A 23,338-nucleotide genomic window follows, 5' to 3' on the forward strand; every position below is an offset into this window, starting at 1 on the left:
CCTGAATACCACACCACGGGACCTCTTATAGATGCCTCGTAGAACAGAAGAACAGCCCAGCCAGGTCCTCCTGGAATTCCTGATCCCTGAAATTGTGATATAATAAAACGGTTTTATTTTAGGCCACTAAGTTTTGGAGTAGTTCATTAAGCAGCAATAGATAACCAGACCAAACAGTGATGTATTGATCTTTACACTTAAAAACAGAACAAGGTGGAAAAAAAGAAGTGTGGGCTGTTAGAGAAGGTGAAAGAGGGAGAGGGGAATAAAATTCTCTAAAAAGATATCATAATTGCCGTGGACACGAATGAAAGACAGGCTAGGGATTTAGAAGCCTCACAGAAGATTAAAAAAATCAGAGTCACAAATTTTTAGCAGGCTGCTACTGTGATTTGGGGCCACACTCACAACTTGGACCCAACTTCTTAGAGATTCAGAAGGAAAACAGCAGTACAGTCTTGCCTCATGCAGATGCTGTGAACAGTAATGAATAAACATGACAAATAAACATGCTGCAAATAAGAGCTGAAAATGTTAAATATGTAAGAAGCAATCTTTGCACCTACTGAAAAATCTTTCATCAGATGATTTCAAATTTGAGATGTCTCAGGAGAAAATAACTTTGAAAACACAGATTTTTATTTTTTGTACTTTTATTGAAAAGATACATTTAAAAAAATACACAGACATTTTACCATTTACAGATTGCAGATATAGATGCTCTAAAAGAGTTCACTCTATTTTGTTGATTTATGATACCTCTTGCCCCCCAATATCACAAACATTCCAGTCTCGTTGACATCAGCTTAGAAGGGGGGGGCACAGGAGCGAGACCTGCAACGTATTCAGTGAACAGAAAGACAAATTGTTCAATTATAAATTTTTTATCTTCTGTACATTATTGCATTAGGGAGCCACAAAATTATGTAGCATCATTACAAATGAAAACAGGTTAAAAATGAAGAAGATAATTACGTAGAAATACATGGATTCATTGTCTTCTTGCAGAATGCGCAAGAGGTGCAAACATGTGCAATTTAGGAAGCTCTTGCTCTGTTTGTGTACATTTGCTTAGCAACTCCAACGGTGTGGAAGCTACGAAATAAGTTAAACAAAAAGAGCAAACAGGTAGTAATTATAGCTATGTTATATGGCTTTCTATTTCGTTTAAATATCACCAAATAAAATGTGAAATAAAGAAAATACATTACTTTATCTTTTGTTCTCTTAAAGAGAAAATTCAAAGCTACTTTGCTTCCTAACATTTACACAGCAACTAAAAATGTTTAATTCAGACAAGAGATACACATCTAGCACTACACAGGATACGACAGTACTCGGGTCTACAACAGTACACAATCCCTGTCAACAAGAGTACACCAGAAAGAAAACGCTGCGATCCGTTGGGGAGATGGTGTCCACAAGGCAGCACTTGTGTTCATCTGTTTTTGTTCCACACTAGAATGTGCCCAGTTGGATTCCAGAGTTATTTACAGACACGTGAGGAAGACCCTAGTTTTCAAGTCTGCCAGGAAAATATTCCATATTGTTTCTAAGCCAGATCACACCCATGGAAAAATAGTCAGAGAATGATATATTTTTATGTATATATTTTTCTGACCAACACGTTTGCAAGAAACCAAATATCTCAGATATACAAATTGAATGGGGGGGGGGGGGCGGACGACGGCGGGCAGGGAGAGGGACTAGGGAAATAAAGCCTGTGCTGCTCAGATTCCTAAATGATAGGCGCGGTCCCTAAAAGCACTCTTGAGTCTAGTGATCTGTTCTTTGGAGTCGGGCTCGGGGTGGTATGCTCGCTGCATTTTGTGGCTGCGCGGGGGCACTGAACACGAAATGCTGACATCGCTGAATCCTTTTGGCTTGCCTACTCAGCTCTCCTACTGGCCTCAAGTGCCTGGGGCTCATAGACGTCAGTAGGGAGCGAAGAGGATGGAGGCAGGAGTGGCGCGGATGGGCCCGTGGCCCGGCCTCAGGAGAGCTGGCGGGATGGCTGGAGCCTGGAAGAGCGAGGCGGACGGCCGGGGCGGCAGCGACAGCGCCGAGGACACTGCCGCCGCCGCCGCCAGGGGCGAGGACAGGAAGGCCGGGGCCAAAGGCTTCATCATATCTTTCTGGAATGCAAGTTTTGCCTAAGAGAGGGAGAAAACCGGTAATGGAGTGGGGATATTGTTTTAAACAACGGCACCACAGATAGATTTTCATAAGTAAAACATCAACATTAAGAAGTCAGATTTTAAAAATCTTTACTCTCAGAAATGATTATTTTCTCAAAGCTGGTTTCAAAGGCTCTTGGCATATCTTTACTTTGATTTGTTTCCATTTCAACCCTTTTCTGGGGGTCTTTGCCCCCGGGGACTAGGACACAGGAAGACCTCTTTGGAGAGATGCTAAAGCTATTTTATGCTGCTGCCCTCAAGGGAAAAACAAACAGACCCAGAAGATTTCCTGCGTAGACAATGGAGCTCACTTCAAAATTCTGACTTGCTTAAACAACAAGGCAGCCTTGAGAGCGGCTGCTTTGGAGAATGTGCATGACCTCCATGTGACTTCTTTGAGCACTGGGTTAGGTAACCGGGTTCGGGATGTAAGGGACCCATGGAGAGTCAAGAAAACAAAGTCAGTTGACACCTCTCCCTCTGGCCACTTAAAGAGTATTCCCTGAAAAATTGCAGCTCACAATTATCTGTTGTTGGGAATGATTGTAAGTGGACTAGAAACATTCTCCATTTAAAGGAATCCCAGGTGGAATCAGTCCTTGATTTCTCTCTTTCGCAATCAGGAGGAATTTTGCAAGCTGGATTTGCTTAATACAGGTAACACCTGCTTGCAGCGTCAGATGGAGGGTTCGGAGAAACTGGAAGGTAGTCTTGCCATCGCCTCCAGCTGGCCAATCCCAGCTTCAACCTCAGACAGAACGCCACACTGGGCCGATTATGAAATCCATCCATCTGGGTGTTTATATGGCCTCTTTGGCTGGAGCCCTTGGGTATTTTAGCAAAGAAACTGAAAACAGCACATATATTGAGAACAGGTAAGACAGGCTGATTACCAACATGCCTGCTAGACTTGGAAAGAGAGAGCAATACAAACACCCACTTCACTTTCTGGCAGCAGAAAGAGAGAGCGCAAGCGAGCCAGAGAGGAGGAGGATATTAAATAGATGGATTTTTGTTTCAAGAAAGCAATCCCTCTTCCCAGGTTCAACACATTCCAGGATGCCTCAGACACCACTTGTCCTTGTTCCTGAGCCTTTTCTTTATAGGCTAAAGAATATAGTTTATTCAAAAGGCCCTGGTAAAGAGTAAGGCATTAGCTCTTAAAGAGGTTCAGTTTCTCTTCTCTAAGGAAGCATCCTTCAAGTGTCCTACAGCAGGAAACAAGCAATTCATTAAAACTTCTATGAGGGCTATTTAAATTCAAAACCTTTCAGGACCAGTCAGTCCCTAGGCTCTCCTTACCTACACTCCCCGCGCAAGCCAGCAAGGCTGCCCCCCAAACAGGTGAGTGGGTGAGGTGAACTTACAGCTAAAATGCTCGGGCTCCGCTGGAGTTTGTTGTAAGGACTGTATTTCGGCTTCAGTGGTTTCCCTGCAACTCGATCCTTATGCCTTCGGCTAGAAATGTGCTGAAAAGAGTTTGATGCATTAGCTGAAGCTAAATGTGAGTTTCATTCCACTTAAAATGTATTTCCTAGGGAGAGGTAGCTGGTTTCTCCATTTCCAGTTCTAGGTCCCTAGTTCCAAGGTGGCGTGGGTAAAATCAGCACACTCTCTAAATTAGGACTTGCTCCCCACTCAATTGTCATGCCTCTTGCCCTTCCCTTCCTCCGTAGCACTTAGCCGATTTTGCCTACGCCCTGACTGATGAGTCTATGCCCTACCCAGATTTTGGGTCCTTGGAAGACAGGGTGAACATCTTACTTATCTTCCAGAAGTTCCTGCTCTACTGTAAGGTCCAGGTGACCACTGTGCTCATCTATCTCTAACACCTAGCCTGGAATCTGACATACAGTAATAGTAGGTGCGCAAATATTTGGTACTTTTTCTTCCACATAGCACCTGCATGTTGTATATTGTATGCATCCTAGAAAGGTTAGTAAATTTAACTGTGAGCACAGTTGAGAATCATTATATAGATTAGAAGATTCACAGTCAAGTGGTGACCCCAAACAACAATGATGACCAATTGAAGATACACTACCTGTTTGAGCTGAATTTCTGAATTAACGTGAACATCACAGATCTCACAATGAAATGTCTTGTTCTGTAGTCCTGACCCCTTACTGCCATTCTGCATCTTTAATCTTGACCCGGGTCTAGGATAGGACTTAATTGGACCAGCCCCATTACGAGCTTCCACCATGGTCTTGTGTTTAGATCCTAACATAGAAAGAGACATACATTAAATAGCTATTTAAGAACTAAATGAAGCTCTTTGTTTTCTTATCCTTGAGAAGTTTATCTTCAGGCTGAATTTCCCAATACTTTTTGCTAATGACCATTTTAATGCTGATTATAAGTTTAACACAGTTTCGTTGTAAAAAGTGGGAAAACATGACTATATAAAAAAGAAAATAAAGATTACCTATATTTTTACCATCTAGAGATAACCACTGTTATCATTTTAGTGTATTTCTTTTCAGGTTCTTTTTCTGGTGTACTGAAAAAATTTTCAAAATTGGGATCATGGTAATTAAATATCCTGAAAATTTTACATATCAAATCATACACATATTTTCCTATAATTACATTTTAATGGCTGAGTAATATCATCCATCATATTGGGTTACTATGATTTATTCCACATTTCCCTACTGAGGGACTTTTAGGTTGTTTCCATTTTTTTCTCTTATAAGTGTGTTGCGGTGAACATTGGGCATAGATATTTGTCTTCATTTCTGTCACTTCGTCATAATGAGTTTTGGGAAGTATTAGATGCTTTTGAGAAAATAAAGAAGGAACAAGTTTTATCTCTAGCCTGCTTTTGCCTTGCTGTTTCCAAAGTGATTATATCAGACTTTTCTGAGAATCACTCCTTTGAATTAGAAAACTAGAGAAGACATTGAACAAACCTAATGTTTGAACAACAAAAGAGATGGTGTTCTGATGGGCAGAGTTGGGTTTTGTTATTAACATTATTTAAATCCCAGCGATGGCTGCTGACCTGTGTTGTGTGCCTCCAGCTGAGACAGGGAGTTCACAGCCACTTTGCATAGTGAACAATAAAGTAATTTTTTGGCTTTTTCTTCTTCTGATTCAGAAACAGTACCAGGAGCTCCATTGGTACTCTTGGAGGGAGAAGTGGCTGCTCCAGGGGGCAGAGGTGTTGGGCCAGATTTGAGGAGAAATGAGCCGCCTTCAGAGCTTGACGGCTGACTGGAAGTGGTGACCTTTAACTTCCCTTTATCTTCTAAGAGAGATACAGAGAGATAGTATTAAAGCCTCATATATCATATAAACACAGATAAACTTACAGGAATTCAAAATAGAAATTTGATTTTCATGTGTAGTTTTTACTTCAGCACAGACCAGTTCATTGAACTTTATTGAAAAAGAACTCCCTGCCATCAGTTTCCATATCAGGTTATCAAAGCATGATGACTTATGAAAAATGACTTTGTCCTCCCACTTGCAGCAGGTAACTTTCTGTCTGATGTCCTTGACTTGTAAATGTTGCTCCAGGGAAGTCTGTAATATATGGGAAAACCAGCTACCTTCCAATTTGATTACATCATATGATGGTAACATGAAATAAGTCATGCAATGGTGGTTTCATTTGACTATTCGTGTTTTAATTATGACATGAATATAAAGTTAAAATTCAATTTTTACACCAAGGTTAAAATTTTAACTTTGGGGTAAAGGGGAGGGAAGAAACATGGTTAATTTTGATTATGATTAGTTAAGTTTTTGCTGCTCATTGAATGGCAATGCAATTTATCCAAAATGCAACATGCAAAGATTCTATTCGTTATACTTATTAGTTACTGCCAGTCTAAATCATAAGTTTGAAATAATGACATTAACCATAAGCACAATAGGAGGATTAGCCAAATCATTTACAGACATCTTGGCATTTTGAACATGTAGCTGCTAAATGCTTATGATCCCCAAAGCCCATGTGCAGGCTATAAGAGCGGTCAGAGTGACTTTAATGGAATCTAACATTTCGGGGTTCATTTGCTATTCAAGACAGGCTCTGTTCAATGGCTCCTTTGGGAAAGAAACGGGAACTTCTTAGGAAATAGCAAAATCCATTACATGTTTAATTCTAGTAGAGCTGGTGCTCTTAGAAAATGTCTATAGATATGCTGATAAACTCTCATTAAGAGAGAAAGGGAATTAAAACTGAAAATTCATTTGTTAATTGCTCTAGCTAATTTGGAACTGTGTACCTTGGCCTAGGTGACCAAGAGGGAAGGCGTGACTAGGGGAAGAGCAACATGGTAGTGTCTGTCTGTTCCTCACATGGGGCCAACTACAACTTTCACACACATCAAAAATGACAGGAGATCATATTTCTACTTAATTGATTTAGGGATCAGCAGTTGATTTCCATCCCTTTTCCTGCATTGGATCCATCCAGCTCAAAACTAGGCATAGCAGGGATTCTATAGATGAATTCAGGTCTTGGTGGTGTTTGGAATAAATGAATGCTCAGATCCCTTTTTATCTTTGGGTTCCACAATCTAAACTTCCTCTTCAGCAGCTTTATTAAAACTTCAGGATGACATGAAATATGACGGAAAAGATCTTAGGCTTTTACCAAACTGACCTCAATAGTATGAGAGAAGGAAAGAAAATCATTCTTCCTAAGTGGCCATGGTAAGTAAATTAGATTGAAGATTATTTCAGGTCTGGAACTCTCTCATCTAAGGGTCTCTCTGAATTTGCAATTTTATAGAACTCACAAAGCAGCAAAATAATTCAGTAACCTTAACATTTGCCCCTATGAAATTACTCAGTTTCTTGTGATGGAAACTTATTGCACAGCAAAATCTTTCCTTGCTTCAAGCATTTCATAAGATATTTCATATAAATTTGGCCTAAATAATCTCACCTGTTTTAGTCATTTACTCATTCATTCTCTCATGTTTTCATGTTACTATTTTAATGTCCCTTATATTGATCTCCCTCATACACTCTTACATGTACACAGAACTTTATAATTTACAAAATGCTGTCACTTACATTGTCTTACTATCTCTCACAACAAACCTGTGAAATAGGTAAGATCCAAAATGATTATTCTTGTCTTAAAGATGAGAAAACTGAGGCTCATCAAAATTAAATAATGTTCCACAGATTAGTGGGTAGCATAAATGAACATGATCTTTTCTCTAACCGTTCACTGTGTGGTGCGATAATCTTCCTGCACAAAGGGAGGACTTCATATGGCATTAACAGTATAACAGGCGTACAATAGTCACCTGAAGCTGTGAAAAAGCTGTTGCTTTGTTTTACAATTACTGTTTAGTTTTAAAGCATATTTGCCTTAAGTGAAAATATCTTTCATACTCAACAATCATCTGATTTGGGTTACATTGAAAAGATGGAGGAAATTACATCTTTTTCTCTATATCCCTATTTCTTTAAGAAAAATTAAACAGATTTCCTTTTCATATCTCATTTTCAAAAGATTATTTATTCATTAACAAATGCATATTAACAATATGCTAATTGCTGACAATGTGCTAGACATTGAAGAGAATAGTAAATAGAGTAGGTTTAGAGTTTAAGAAAGTAACAGTTTAGCAGGGGAAATGAGACAGTCATTCAGAGATCTCCAGTTTATGATAGAAACTGGTAAGAGGCATGAGAGCGTACAGCAGGAAAGGATTGCTTCTAGCTAGGAAGAAAGAGACTTTTTCATAAAGGAAATGGTGTTTAGGCTGAGTTTTGAAGGTCAGATTTAGATGTAATGGGAGATATAATTGTAAAGGTGGATTGAGTCAAAAGGCAGAGGATATCTTAAAACTATTAAAATAGATAGGAAGGGTAGCCATTTCCCTTTTAAAAAATACTAAGAGGTATGGTGTGTTTAACATTTACATGACTAATATTTAGTTAGTTTTTATCCCTAGATAAGCCAGAGTCTTAATCTTTGAGGATATTAGGGATATATTTTGACTCTGGAAATATTCAGAGAATTGTTCCATTGGATTAATACTAGCTAGTCAATAAGACAGATCCTAAAAGCAGGAAATTCACTGATGCAGTAATATATTTAAATTGTGGCATCCTTTCTGGATGTGTAAATTTATAAGCTTCAAAGCCTTATTTTATTATATCTCATTTTAATTGCTTGATATTTTCATCCAAATCCATTATATTATTTCGCCTTCATTACTGGCATTTTTAAAGCCTCCTTATTTTGTGTATTTGAAAGTTTAATTAATGTACTGTTTACTTCTGTTTCTTTTAATAAAGATGCATGTCATCTGGAACTTCTGGTTAATACAAATTCCATTTTCAAGTATTCCCTCACCTAATGTTAATTAGCCGGTCTTCTGACTGTCTTAATTATTTCCTGATTATTCACACACCTTTTTTAAGGCTTTACCCTACAGGATTTTGAAGCAAAATTTACTTAGCTACATCAGAATTGCCCTTTGTAATAAATATTCATAATTTATGCATCCAAGTGAATTTAGTTCTTCAAAGCAGCCTTCTTGGGAGGTTCCGTATTGATTCACTTATTTTCTAAAGCTCTAAACATTCTGAAAACCTCTCTTTTTGGAAATGTTTTCATATCTCATATATAACATGTGAAGGAAATCAGTCTTCAATATTCAGTTATCACCTTTATTTTTTACTCCAAAAACTTTACTCAAATTAACCCACCTATTTATCAAACTTAGCACTATATTACTCAAACACAGCCTCAGAGGACTAATATGCTAACCCAGAAGATGAAAAGAACATGCCAGAAGTTCTGATAGTAGTTTTCAGAAACTAATCCTGTTGGTAACTAAAAGAGCCATGTCTAGATATAGGTCTTACTTTTAAATGCAATTAATATTCCACATTGTAGTTCTTATATTTTGAAGTAGAACTTTGGAAACTATAATCAAATTTTTCTGATTCCACTTAAAACTTGAGTTTAATGTAATTAATATAGTAAGATTTTCTTTTTTCTTTTTTTTTTGTGAGGAAGATTTACCTTGAGCTAACATCCATTGTCAATCCTCCTCTTTTTTTGCTTGAGGAAGATTAGCCCTGAGCTAACATCTGTGCCAATCTTCCTCCACTTTATATGTGGGTCGCCACCACAACATGGCTGACAAATGGTGTACATCCACGCCCAGGATCTGAACCTGCAAACCTGGGCCGCCAAAGCAGAGCACACCAAACTTAACAATCACAACACGGGACCGGCCCTCAAATAGTAAGTTTTTCTAACCTAAGTTTCAATGGTTTAATAACAGATATGTATTTTGCACAATAAATTAATGCTCAATGTAGAAAATAAACTCAGATAAAAATTTTTTAAAAATTAAAATTACCCATGAGTCCATTACCTAAAATAAATGTGGGCAAACTTTTTCTGTAAAGTACCAGATGGTACATATATTAGGCTTTGCAAGCCATTCTGTCTCTGTTGCAACCACTAAACTTTGCTGTTATAGCAGGAAAGCAGCCACCAGCCTGGCTGTGATTCAATAAAACTTCATTACAAAAACAGGCAACAGGCTAGATTTCGCCCACAGGTAATAGTTTGCCGACCCTTGACTTAGAATGATTCTGTTTTGATATCTATTACTCCAAACCAGTTTTTATACAATAGTAAATATGAGTAGACAGAAACATATTATCCTATAACTAACATTTCTCACTTAGCAATAAATCAAGAAAATCTTTCTGTGTCGATAAATGTAGAATTGGATCATGATTTATAACACTAAATGATATTTACTTATATGGATAGTATAATTTATTCAACTTCTCTTCTTTTGACATTTGGGTTATTCCTGGTTTGCACATTTACAAAGGTTAAAAAAATATTGAATGGGACCTTCTGTTGCTTCAGAAAGAAGGACATGACCTAAAACTGAAAGCAATTGTCAGAAGTATCTCAGCAATGTTCATCAATCATGTTTGTACTCCACTGAATTCAGCATCTTAGAGGAGGTCCCCAAGGAACCCCCAGACACATATCTGTAGCATTTATAAGAGGGAGTTGAATTTACCCTGCTAGCAACATGCTATACCCACATGCCTGAACTATATAAAGATGGGAAGACTCATTGGCATGAGCTTCTGGCCTGGTTGGGAGCTTCTGAATCCAGCTCAACAAGGAAAGCTAGAAGTGCAGATAGGACGGGATACAGGTATTTCATTCTCCAGTCAGACAACTTCTGATGTTAGTGATCTGCCCCTCATACTAGACCAAGTAAGAGGAGGGAAGGTTAGAGAGAGATTGGACTGGACCAAGAAAGGGCCAGAAGTAGAAGAACCTGCAGTCTCAATTTGGCATGTCAAGATTGAATGCGTTTTCTTTGGGTCAATAGGACATCTTGAAAGGTGGCCAGGCTTGAGCCATGTTGTTAGTACCAACACAAGAAGGTTGATCACCAGGACCCTGGCAGCAAGAGGCTGAGGAATGGACCTCTGGTGGCGGGGGCTGGGGAAGGATTAGAAGCACCACATGAAGACCTTGCACATGGTCCTCAAGAAGCATTTGGACACCTGCTATTCAGAGGGCATCAATGACTGTGTTAAGTACAAAAATATTTGCTTTTCCTCCCCCCCTCTAATTCCTTCTACCCCTGACAATTGGAAAGGGCAAGAATCAGAAATGATATGATGGGAAAGAAAAAAGAGTAGACTATGTCCCTTCCCATAATCCAACCTGAGCCAGGAGGAAGGATGTGTTCAACTGGATAAGAGCCTAAAATTTCAAATAAGACCAGACATTTTGACATCTGACAATGTCTTTGAGGAGTGAGAAAGGGAGATTCAACAGAATATATAGGCAATCATGTTTGTACTCCACTGAATTCATATATGTATTCAATAGACCAGATATATAAACAGCATTGTGCATAGACATCTCTGTATACTTGTCTGATAATTTCCTTAGGACCTCCACTTTTCCTAAAGAGGAATTGCTGAGACAAAGAGCCTGTACGTTTTTGAGCTTGTGATGCACAATGGCAAATTGTCCTCTAGGTAGTTATACAAATTAGTACCCTTAGAGCTTTGTAAGAGACTGCCGGCTTCCCTGTACCTTTACCAGCCTAATCATCCATTGTTTTTGCCAATCCAACAGGCGAAATACAATATATCATTGTTAATTTGATTTGCATTTCTTTTAATATTAAAGGAGTTGAATATCTTTTCATGAGATTAATGATGATTTGTGCTTCAAAGTAATTTAAAAAAATTCTTAATTCTGAAAGGGAACTAGTGCATTTTTGGGAGTTAAAAAATTTTACACTCACCAGGAAGTAAACTTTACTATAATAACAAGCTTCCTTTTATGCATAACTAGTAATGTTAAGTTGTTTGGAGCATGATTCTTAGAAGCTGAATGCAGAATTACTATTTAGGGAAGTTTGCTTCTATGCAGAGCAAAAAAATTGGCCTAATGGCTGCTCTCGGCAGTTAGATCTTCCGGTGATAGTAAAAGTAACAATCATAATCACAAATCTATAGCTGACACTAATTGACTACTCGCTATAAACCAAGCAGTATCTTAAGAACTTACATTCATTATCTCATTTATTTTTCATACACTCTAATGAGGTAGATACTGTTACTATCTGTATCTTTTAATTTCTTTTTGATTGAGGTATAAGATATACTGTAAGGCACATAAAATTTAACAAATTTATACATATGTATACATCTATGTAAACACAAGATAATATATATAGAAAATGTAAGATATTGATATATAAGATATAAAGATACGGAATGTTTCCTCCGCCCCAGAAGGCTCCCTTGAACCCCCAATCAGTTGATACTCCCTCTCCCCACAAAGGTAACCACCGTTCTCATCTCTATCAACTTAGATCAGTTTTGCTTATTTTTGAATTCCATATAAGTAGAATCAGACAATATGTATTCTTTCGTTTCTGCCTTCTCTCACTCAACATTATGTCTATGAGATTCATCCATGTTGTCGCACATAGAAGAAGTTTGTTTTTTTTCTCACAGCTGGGTAGTATTCCATTGTATGACTGTGCCACAATTTACTTCTTTTACTATTGATGAACATTTAGAATGTTTTCAGTTTTTGGCTATTTTGAATAATGCTACTATAGCCATTCTTATACGTGTTTTTGGTAGACATAAATACTCATTTATATTAAATATATATACATGGGAATGGAATTGCTGGGCTTTAAAGAGCTATCTATCTATCTTTTTAGTAGATTCTGAAGACAGTTTTCCAAAATGGTTGTACTGATTTATTTTCCTGTCAGCAATGTATGAGAATTCCAATCGTTCCACATCCTCTCTAACACATGGGATCAGTATTATCAGTCCATTTGGTTTTAGCCATTCCAGTGGAGTTGTGGTGGTATCTTATTGTGGTTTTAATTTGTATTTCTCTAATAACTAATGATATTGAATACTTTTGCATATTTTTATGGGCTAATTGTGTATCTTCTTTTGTGAAGTGCTTGGTCAAATGTTTTCCTTTTTTGTTTAAACTGGATTCTCAGCTTTTTTCTTATCAACTTATAGGAATTATTTATATAGTCCAAATGAGAGTTCTTTGTCAGATATATGTATGACAAAGCATCTCCCAGGTGGTGGCATGCTTTCCTCTCTCTAAATGTTGTCTTATGATAACTACAATTGTTTAAAAAGAAAAAAACAACCAAGGCTTAGATAGGTTAAGTAACTTGCCCATAGTCATTCAATTAATAAGTGGGAAAGCATGGATTCAAATACAGGCTTCTGAATCCTGAGCAAGTGCCTCTTACTGCTCTTCTGCTTTGAGGGAGAATAGACTAAAAATGCTCAATCTCAGTAATATCTTCTTGAAGGCCTGACACTGTTGAATAAAGGTAAGTGGATGGTAGTATCTTTGTACTTAGTTAAATGATGCCATACAAAGAATAGCACATTATAGGAAAAACTTGCTGAGAACCAGGTAAGTGTTTTAATAGTTTCTTCAAAGGTTTCGACATTGCATGTAACTTAGGAAAGCAAATGACAACAGCCTTTAAAAAGTCCATTTCAAGCAAAAATTTACATAGGTGTCATTATCCCTGAGTTTTCACTTCCTGGCTAATTTCTCAGCAGGATTAATGAACACCCAAAGAAGGTCTCTGATTCCCTATATGAAGTAAAGATTTCCTTGCATTGTTGCTTTTGATAACATGTATCTTGATTTATCAAGTTGTACAAATTAAAACTACTAAGAGGTATCATTTCCTGCCTCTGAGAAATGGCAAAGATTTAAAAATTACAGTAAGGGAGGGGAAAATAAGATATAATACCCATATATACTGCTTGGTGGGGGTGTAAAATAGTATAACCATCCTGAAACGTATATGCAGTTCATACCGTTTCACCAAGTAAGTCCCCTCTAGGAACATATCCTAAGCAAATAACCATCCATCAGTCCAACAAAGCCAACAAATAATTATTGAGTACTTATTATGTGATATACACTATTTTAGGAACTAAAGTTAGAGGTGAAAAAGACCAAATCTTTGACTCAATGAAATTAATTATCTACTGGGGGAGACAGAAAAGCATGCATGTGTATAAACACACACACACACGTATGCTTATATATGTATTTATAAAATATATATGTAATATAAGAAATATATATGTGATAGATAAAATATTTTCTATATGAGCATATAAAGTATCTGTATATATATATACATATATATTATATTACACATATATATATATTCTCTTAGTAATAAGTGTGCTAAGAAGAAAAATAAGGCAGGGCACGGTAACAGAGTCAGTTCAAGCCTGTCTAAAGAGGTGATGTTTGACAGACACTGAATGAAATGGTAGGAATTCTGGGAAGAAGAGCATTCCAGGAAGAAAGAATAGCAAGGACAAAAACCTTGTAGTGAAACAAGATGAAGAAGGTGAGGGAAGAGGGGGTGAATGATGGCTGAGTGGTGGAGGAGCTGACGAGGGGCCAGATCACGTACAGTCTGGTAGAGCATGAGAGAAATTTGGATGTAATCTAAGTGTGGCTACTGAGCAGGGGAGAGAGGTGATCTGAGCCATGTTTTCATCAGATCGTTTGCCTGCTATGTGCAGAATCGACTGTGAAAGGATAAACACGAGGAGATCAGTTAGGAGACTACTGTAGTTGTCCACAAGAGCTGACACTTGCTTGGGCCAGGATGGTTAATAGAGAATTGAGCAGTACTTTCTGAATATATTTGTAGGTACAAATGACTAGCCTTATTGATTGATTAGGTGTGGGATATTGGAGAAACAGAGGAATCAAGGATCACTACTACAGTTTTGGCATGAACACTCGGTGAATGGTGGGTAATGCCATTTACTGGGATTAGAGATAATGGTATTTAGGATGCTAGCCAAACTTCCTGGTCTCTCTGCCAGGAAAACTTGGTTATTCCTAGTTCCATCCCTCACTGATTAATCTCAAGCAAGTGACTTAGGTGATTGGTACCTTAATCATACATGTGCAAAATACTACCATTTTCTCATTGAGCTTTAAGAACGAAGAAGATTGTAGAGGAAAGGCAAGGGCTTCAGGTGGAAGACACAACAAAAAGTTAATAGTTCTGGGGCCTATGCTCAAGCAACACACAGTCAATGTTAATGAGATCAAGGTCATGGGATCTGTTCCTTATTCAGGGGCTGTGGATATTTAAATCCATGCCATTTGTCACCAAGGACTAAAAAAAATAGTGGTCCAGTCTTCATAAGAAAATCACCACAATTGGACAACTCCAGCTCATACCCCATGCCCTAAAGCAATAATCTTAATTTGGGGGGCCAATATTATTCATCTATTTGCATATTATTTTTTATCATGATTTTAAAAGACCAAAATTTCAGATAGAGTTTTAATGTGTGTATTTTTCTTTCAATGAAAATGTAACAGGTTCTCTGCTTATTGTGTAGTCATTTGCCATTTGTCAAAAAGAATCGTTGAAAAACCATAAGCCCTGCCCGTTGATATCTACCAATGTCTTTCCAAGACAATCCTTCCAGAACAGTGAAGGAGCCCCAAAACTTGAGAAAAGTGCTCGGGAAAGCAAGGCCACAATTTCAACAGAATCATACTTTGTGCTTTTTGAGGTCAGCGAAGGATACTGCTTGTCACTTTTTACAATTAAATTTTCCTTTTTATACTTAATATTGTACTAAAAAGAATTAAGCAACAGAGGCATGCAGTGAAAGGACTGTGGGTCATATTCTTTCCTGTATTCACAAGCACCTTGTCCAACATCTCATTATTCTTCTGAAAAACAAAGCAATGCCCATATTACTGCTTAGCACTCATTAAACCAAGTTAGCTTACTTCGATAAGGAATTCTGAAATCATTCTCTTCTCTTTATCTTCCCATTTTCTGAATAATGAGAAATTAATGAGTGTCAGTCAGAGTACCTACTTCCTTACCAGTTATGCATTCTTGTGAGAAATGAAGCTGAGAGGCCTGTGGGGCTCTGCAGCAGATGAAAATACACTGCGAAGCTGTATGTATGTCCCTTGGTGTGTTGTAGAAGACTTCTCAAGCCTTGCCTCATTTGTCCTCTCCTTATCTACACATTTGACATAGGACAAGTGATAGAAACCACCAACTGATGACAGATATTTTAAAGTTTAAAGTAGAATTCCATTAAGGTAGTTAATGGGTTTGCAAAAGAAAAAGCAGCATGCAAGCTGCAAGACGAACAAGCCAATTGGGCACCTTGGAGCTCTTTGCAAAACAAAATCTAGTAAGAGATATACAGATGCTTGAGCATCATCACTGTATCGGTGGTATTCACTTGTAGTCTGACAGGACTACACGTGTCTAAATGAACAGGTTTAAGACTAACGTTGCAGATATCGATCAGATACAACAGTCAGTTTGCCTCCCTTTATTTATTAGAAAGATGAGGTACAAAAAGAGCTTGGAAAATCTTGGAATAATTTGAATGCACTATTTAAAGATTTTTTTTTGAAAGCAGAACTCCCTTGGCAATGCAGTAAACACATTCATTTTAAAATTCTGTAATCTTATAGATTAGATTTGCTTAAATTAGGAACATATATAGTGACAAGTCATATACGTGGAAAACAGGTCAATAAAACAGACAAACAAATGGGAAAAAAGTGATTCTATAAGAGGAATAACTAGTCAGTCAACTTCCCAATGGAATCTTTATCCTTCTTCTTAAGATCCCTACCAATACTGCAAACCTCTCATGAGCAAATGTCTGCTCTCCTATTTCTTAGAGAAATAGCAATGCTGGATGAGTTTACCCCTGATGTTACAATTTCTTCTATCAGCACCTATTTTCTTTACTTCTCTGAGGAAAAGGTATATGCTTCCTCCCAGACTCTCTATCTTTTAAATCTCTTCTCTCTTTCCTATAGCTTCAACTACTTTCTTTGCACTGGGTTCTATATGTTTACAAAATGCTGAAACTTACATGTTCCAAAAGTCATTCTCCAATTTGGTTTGCTCCTGGAACTTTCCACCCACCTTCTCTATGGTGATGAACTCGAAGTGGTTGTGTGAAGTGGCTCTTTCCACTTCCTCTCTTCCTGTCCATCTTTACCCTCCTGCAAAAGCCAATGGTCTCTCTTCAACCTTCTCTTGCATTGGGCACAAATTCCTTCTGGAAATGCCAGTCCACAACACTGTCTTTGCCTGGTCCTCCTTCACCCTCGACAACAGCTAGGCCCCCTTCACCAGCTCCCATTCTTCTGCCTGCCCCCAAGTGTTGGCATTCCTCAAGGTCACATTCTTATCCTCTTCTTGGGCATTATATGATCTAATTTACTCCAGTGACTTCTTCCACTTCATTGACATAAATTCCTAAATCCACAGGTGAAATCACTGCCTTCACCATAAGTTCCCGACCCTTTTTTCCATAACAGTCTATGGGATATCTATTTCTAGATGTTTCATGGATATTTCAAACTCAACATTCCTGATATCAAATGGGTGAGCTGCTTCAAACAAGGGCCTCTCCAAGTGGTCCCCATATCAATTAATGACATTATCACTTGTATGTTGGAACTGCCAATAATGATTCTTAAATTCTTCCCTCTCATCTTCTACATTTAATGAATGACCAAAGTTTATTGACACTATCTTCTAAATATCTCTTCCATCAGCCTTATTCACCCTCCGATCCAGCAGACATTCATCAGCATCTACTATGTGCCATGGCCTCATTTTGGCCCTCATCTATTCCCTCTGGATTACCATAAAACTTGTTTACAGATCTTGCTACTTTGAGTCTCTGAACCCACCTTCTCCTGCCTTCTCTCTTTATGTGCTCATAGTCCTTTCAATATAATTATATTATGATCTTACATTGACTATAATAATTTTTTTGCACTTAAAATTATTACCAGGAAAGAGATTCTTGAGTTCTGGAATAATGTCTTAATTTACCTTTGTACCCAGTGTACAGAAAACTGTAAGTGGGCAATAAATTTGTTGAAATAAGGAATGCTCAATTCAATGCAGTGTTTTCTAGCCTCACAAATAAAAATACAAGAAAAATTCACTGTTAATAACTGAATCATAACTAGTGAAATAAATATAGATAGAACAGACAAATACATTTCAGCTGTTGATTATGTAAAATACTTTTATCATTGTTGCCAGAGATATATTTGAGCAATAAATTAATGTAATTTGAGACTGAAACAATGCTCTTAAGACTGAATCTCCTTGAGATGTACTAGGACAGTCATAATAACAAACACTTTCCTTTGTGCCAGGTCCAACATTTTGATGTTTGATAAAATGAACAAATCTGTGGATTTCTTTATCTCCTTTATTAAAAATCCCACACAAACTTACATATAAACAATAAGCACGTACCGCTGCTAAAAATTCTAAAGTACACATGGAAACAAAATGTCACCAGAGTATAGCCAGTCCTCTTTGCAACTAAACTGCTGTCCTGTTCTCTGGCAAGTTTTCTCGTGAAACTATAGCTGTCCTGTTGGGAGATTCATCACAGGCTTGTATCCCAAAGACCCATCCTGGCAATGTTGTAAGCAGTCGGTAACAAATTACATCATACTATATCCATCTGCGTTATCAACAATTGCATGGTTGATATATTTGTGCAATGATGCCCTTTAAGAAATTCCAAGCACTATGTTTTTTGACATTATTTAATTTCCCCCATCATTTTGGGTAAGAGATGTCCATCACTGAAGGTGTCATTATGCAGGCTTTGTGTCTTAAGTGATGATACCACTCATGACCAACCTAAACCCCAAGGCACATAACCTTTACACTAGGTGGCTGGAGACTGTCCCAGTACACTGGGTACATCCAGTACCCAGGACACCCATTTAGGCTTCCTTCAACTAGACGCTTCCTTTCAACTAGATCTGATTCCAAGTGTTCCCAAGGGTTACCCAGCATAGCATAGTATGGGCTAGTTTATCTCACAACAACTACTCATCAGCTGACTTACTTTATTAGTCATAGGACTTCTTGTTGGAAAATGTCTGATCTCAATGCCCCACTTAAGGGTGAACTGCTGGGCCATGTTTGGAAACTGAAAGAGCTCTATATAGTTTATGCTATTTTGCAGATGTGAAAAACAAAACAGAGTACTTAAGTGACAAGCCTGGAAACATCAAGTAGCCAAGGGAAGACACAGAAATTAAAGCCAGTTTGTGAAATTCTCAGAGCACTAAAATATCATACATTGTGCCAGTCTGATGCTGGCGGGCCCTTCACATCCAATGCCATGTTACCATGCCTCCAGCTAAATTCCAGAAATCCTCTCTCCTCCAGAACTGTTGATCACTGTGAAGCTTGCTGATTCCTAATTAAGTGTGTTTATGTCTAATTTTCATATCTTGGCCTTTAGACTAATCCTGGAAGCCGGAAAAATTGTCTATAAATTAAAGTGACTCTTCACTGAATCATTGTTTTACCTTAAAAAAACAAAAAAGCTGATTTATGTTAAGTAACTTAGAACCCATGAAAGTCAGGCGACTAATTTTGAAAGGTTAAAACAGTTCCTGTACTGTAATTTCCTGCCAGGCTACAGAAATCCCCTGACTTAGGACATCCCTGCTCTTTCCATTTGAAAGCCTACGTCAATCGGAGTCTGGCCATTGGGCTAAACCCTACAGTGATTTTGTAGTCCAATGAAATGACAGTCATTGCCCTCCTTGTCTGAGCACCACACGACAACTGACCTGTTGTCCCTCGTGCCACTTTATTGGGGAGCAGAAGCTGTCAATCTCACATTCAGATAAAACTGTGGCATCTCCAAATATCACCCTGTTGAAAGCTGGCAGCCTACATTCTGTCTCGAGGAGCTGGCACTGACACTAGTCAACTTGCCACTTTTCTAAGAGAGCACAAAAGAGGGCTTGTTTGCTAGAGTTTGAATCTAATGAACAGCTTTTTCCTATTTTGTGTAGTTTTCCAGCCATTTGACTTATACAATAGACAAATCATATTTCAACTTTTTCAGGTTGAAAAATTGCCCCTTTTCCAATTTGTCACCGAGAGATGTGAAACAGCTATTTCTGAGGCAGCTTTATTATGGAAAATAGAATAAGTAACTCATGTCACTCAAATCAAGTCCCTCAGGGAGTAGGTCCAGTAACAATTCAAAAAGCAGGAATAAAATTAAAAACTGATTTTCTAGGCGGAATAAGGAGCAGATTCTTTCTCTTCTAAATGAATAGCCCTTTACAGAGGAAACATGATTCATAAGGTGCAAGGAAAACGTTTGAAGTTGTTCCTCCCACCTCCTTCTTCTCTAGATGCAGAGGTTAGGGTTAATGATGCTCTACTCAGGGAGAGGCACACACTCATAATAGAAAGGTTAGCCTGAGAGATATTGGGGAAACTGAGTCTTTCTTCATCTAAAAAATGTATCTTTATTTAATAGAGAAAATGCAAAAAGATACTACTGTCAGCAAACAAGCTTATTGGCTCCAGCTGCTCCAGTGAGACACGTATAGGCTCTCTCTCTCTTTACGGACCCAGCTGGGTCCTGCCTGCCCTAAGGAGACTATGGAAACCTTCAGGGGCTGGACTGCCCAGGCCTAAGAAAGCTATCAATCCTTTAAAAATATACGCTAGAAGCCAATCATACTTTCATATTTTGAGTCTAGCATTTGTGCCTAAATTCAATCTGCTGCTTTATTACAAAGGTGTCAAAGCCAGCTTTATATTTAAGACCTACAGATTGCAGGAGAAAGTCTGTTGACCATAGAAAGTCTCCTTTAAAAAGTGATACTAATCCAAGAGTCCTGGGCCTCCAAAGGGGTTTGTCTGGCTTCCTCGTCATGCTGGGTCCCTTAGGAATGTTGCAACATGGGAGCTTATGACTGTGACCATAAGAGAACTGAGCAAAGAAGAGACATGACATTGCAGTACGGACTGTGAATCTCCCAACTGTAATGCAAAACAAATGGCTGTTTCTTTCCCATCCTACCTGTGCCCCGAGATGTATAAACCACACCAAGTCATTAGAAGAGGTTATAATGCAAATAACGTAGCGTGTGGAGAGTAGAGGAAAAAAGCAAAAAGCAACCATAACCCTATCATAGCAAACAAGAGTTTTTAATCTGGGGTCTGTGGACTTCCAAGGGGCCCGTGAGTTCACGGGATCCATGAACTTGGATGGCAAAAAATGTATCTTTATTTTCATTTATCTCTACTTGAAATTTGGCATTTCCTTAAATTTATAAAGGAAGGCAACAAACTAGAGCAGTCTTAGCAGGATCTGTAACTTTGTTACAATGGAAGTCAGATATTTTCATCAGACATTACAGTTTTCATGGAAAGCCTGAAATACCATTTATGCGCATTACCACTTCAAAATTGTGGTAGATCTTAGACTTGTTGCTAGATATTGTTTAGCACATTGTTTCTATATCACTATATCACAACAAAAAATTAACAATGGAATTTCAATATAATTGGTTTTCTTTGTAAAACTATACATTTCATTTTATGATTTAAAAACATTATTCTGAGAACAGGCTTCACTAGTCACTCACAGGGACCCATGTACAAATATAGGTTAAGAATTTGCGTGTTGATGCTCATCACTTCATTCTGCCTTCATTTCTCTCCTTAGCTATCACTTCAACCACTTTCTTACCAACATCCTAAATTCCCTTCCTTGTCCCCAAGTGTCTTTTCATTCCTTCAGTTATTTAAATAGCGTAGTCTTTCACATCTCAAGTCTATGGGGTACCTACTGGTCCCTCTGATGAGAATACTCTTCTCCTTTACCCCCAAACCGGGGCCGCTGTTTGCCTGGCTAACTTCTTCTCACCCATCAGACATAGAAAGCTTAAATCCCCTGCCTAGGCCTTTCCTTCCTTCCCAGACTAGGTCAGTGGCCCTTGCTTTTCACTCATCAGGCTTGTCATCACTTGTTCAGTATCTTCCCTTCCAGACATTTTCTCACGAGGAAAAGGCACAAGTCTGCCTGATTCACTGTCATTTACCCAGTGCCTAGCATGGTGCCAGGTATTCAGTGGAGGTTCAATAAATATAAGCAAATATAATGCATGAATAAACCATTTTGTAAGTTTTGATTTAACGTATTACATGCATTTTTCATGTTGCTATTTTTATTTATTTTAAAGCTGCATAATATTCTATTGGGTACAAATACTTTATTTAAATAATTTCCCTAGTACTGATCATCTGGTTTCCATTTTTCATTAATACAAATAATACTATGATGGGTATCTTCATGCATAACATTTGATTTTTCTTGCTTTGCATTTAGGATTATTTCCTTGGTATAAATTATAAGAAGAAGAATTAACTGGTCTAATGGAATGAACATTTTTATGGTTCTTGATTTATTCTGTGACATTGCTTTCCAAAAGTTTCTCTCAATTTAAAATGCCATAAGTAATATAAACAGAACATCTGCTAATGACTTTCAAAATACTTAAAAAAAAGTACTCTCAAAGTACTTACTGGATATTAATCATTATGTCTTATGGATTCGTCAAAGGATTGGGTAAAATTTTGGTCAAAAAGAATAAAACAAATAACTTTGCCTAAACTCAAAATGCAGTACACTAATTAATTTCCACATTGCATAAAAAGATTTTATTTGTTATTAGATAACTAAAAACAAAGATATTGTGCTAGGGAAGACAAATTATTTTGACTTAGATATGGCCATTATGCTAGTTAAATAGGCAAAAATCATCATAAGATTCTGACAGCAGTTCAGATCTTTGAAAGCAAGGAATAAAGTAATCTCTATTGTGACAAGAAATTCTAGTATTTATGTAATTTCATATCTGAAAGAAAACAAAGCACATCTTTTCTAGAGGCTAACTAATTAATAGTACACAAGAAATACTAAAAAACTGTACACTAAGAAAATTTTTTTGCAAGAAGCTAGAAATAAAATATATGGGCTGACAAATTTCTCTGTATTTACAGACATAAATGCCAGCAGGGACTTGTCAGGCAGGGGCATGTTTCTCATTCTGATTACACCCTCCTCCCGACTCCTTTGATCTCAGGAGCCATGCTGGCTCCAGACGGCTGCTTCTGCACATGTAACACCCAATTTTCTCCCTCAACAAATGGATGGTTTGTCTCTTCTTTTGATTCTGTAGTTGTACATAGAGCAGACGGTTGAGCTGTGAGGTGGGGCATCCACCTTATTGATTAAGAAGAAAAAGAGCTAACCAGCATGTTCTTACCCTGACCACATTCTAGGGAATACACCAGAGCGTCCCCTGTTAACTTCTACTTAATGATATTAATTTAATATATGCTAACCATATGACTACCATGTGCAGGATGAAGTACCAGGAGCTGCAGGAGACATAATGGATGAAGTACATTAACTAGTGGGAGAATGGGTAGAAAGACATTTCCTCCACTACACAAAAATGGAGGAAGATCAACAAGGTCTTTCCATCTTTAAATGCCCCACTGGGAGAGTCAGGCCCATCAAGCCTTAGTATCCTGGAATGAAAACACAAGTCCAAATAATTACGACAAGGGAATAAAGCAGGCACATAAAGAGGAATGTAAGTGCAGGCCACTGTTGCACGGCAGCCTGGCATGAAATGATTGCAGAAGTCAAGATAACGACAGGGTCTGGAAGTTTCTTTGAACAAACAATTGCTTTCTATGGCTATCACTTACTAA

The 23,338-nt window shown here is 37.8% G+C and overlaps 1 protein-coding gene across 30 annotated transcripts in view; it reads right to left on the bottom strand.

The window, feature by feature from the left end:
* Nucleotides 1-635: 635 nt before the first annotated feature.
* Nucleotides 636-23,338, bottom strand: part of ZNF385B (zinc finger protein 385B) — a 385,687-nt gene continuing 362,984 nt past the window's right edge. For all 30 annotated transcript variants that reach the window (XM_070581599.1, XM_070581604.1, XM_070581606.1 and 27 more), the window contains 4 exons: nucleotides 5,188-5,433; nucleotides 4,225-4,403; nucleotides 3,548-3,649; nucleotides 636-2,153 (listed from right to left, as the gene is read on the bottom strand). In XM_070581599.1, coding sequence (XP_070437700.1) covers nucleotides 1,935-2,153; nucleotides 3,548-3,649; nucleotides 4,225-4,403; nucleotides 5,188-5,433 — 746 coding nt within the window. In that variant the 3' untranslated portion in view covers nucleotides 636-1,934. The remainder of the gene's footprint in view (nucleotides 2,154-3,547; nucleotides 3,650-4,224; nucleotides 4,404-5,187; nucleotides 5,434-23,338) is intronic.

This window comes from Equus przewalskii, chromosome 17, assembly GCF_037783145.1.
Source record: "Equus przewalskii isolate Varuska chromosome 17, EquPr2, whole genome shotgun sequence".
Taxonomy (NCBI): Eukaryota; Metazoa; Chordata; class Mammalia; order Perissodactyla; family Equidae; genus Equus; species Equus przewalskii.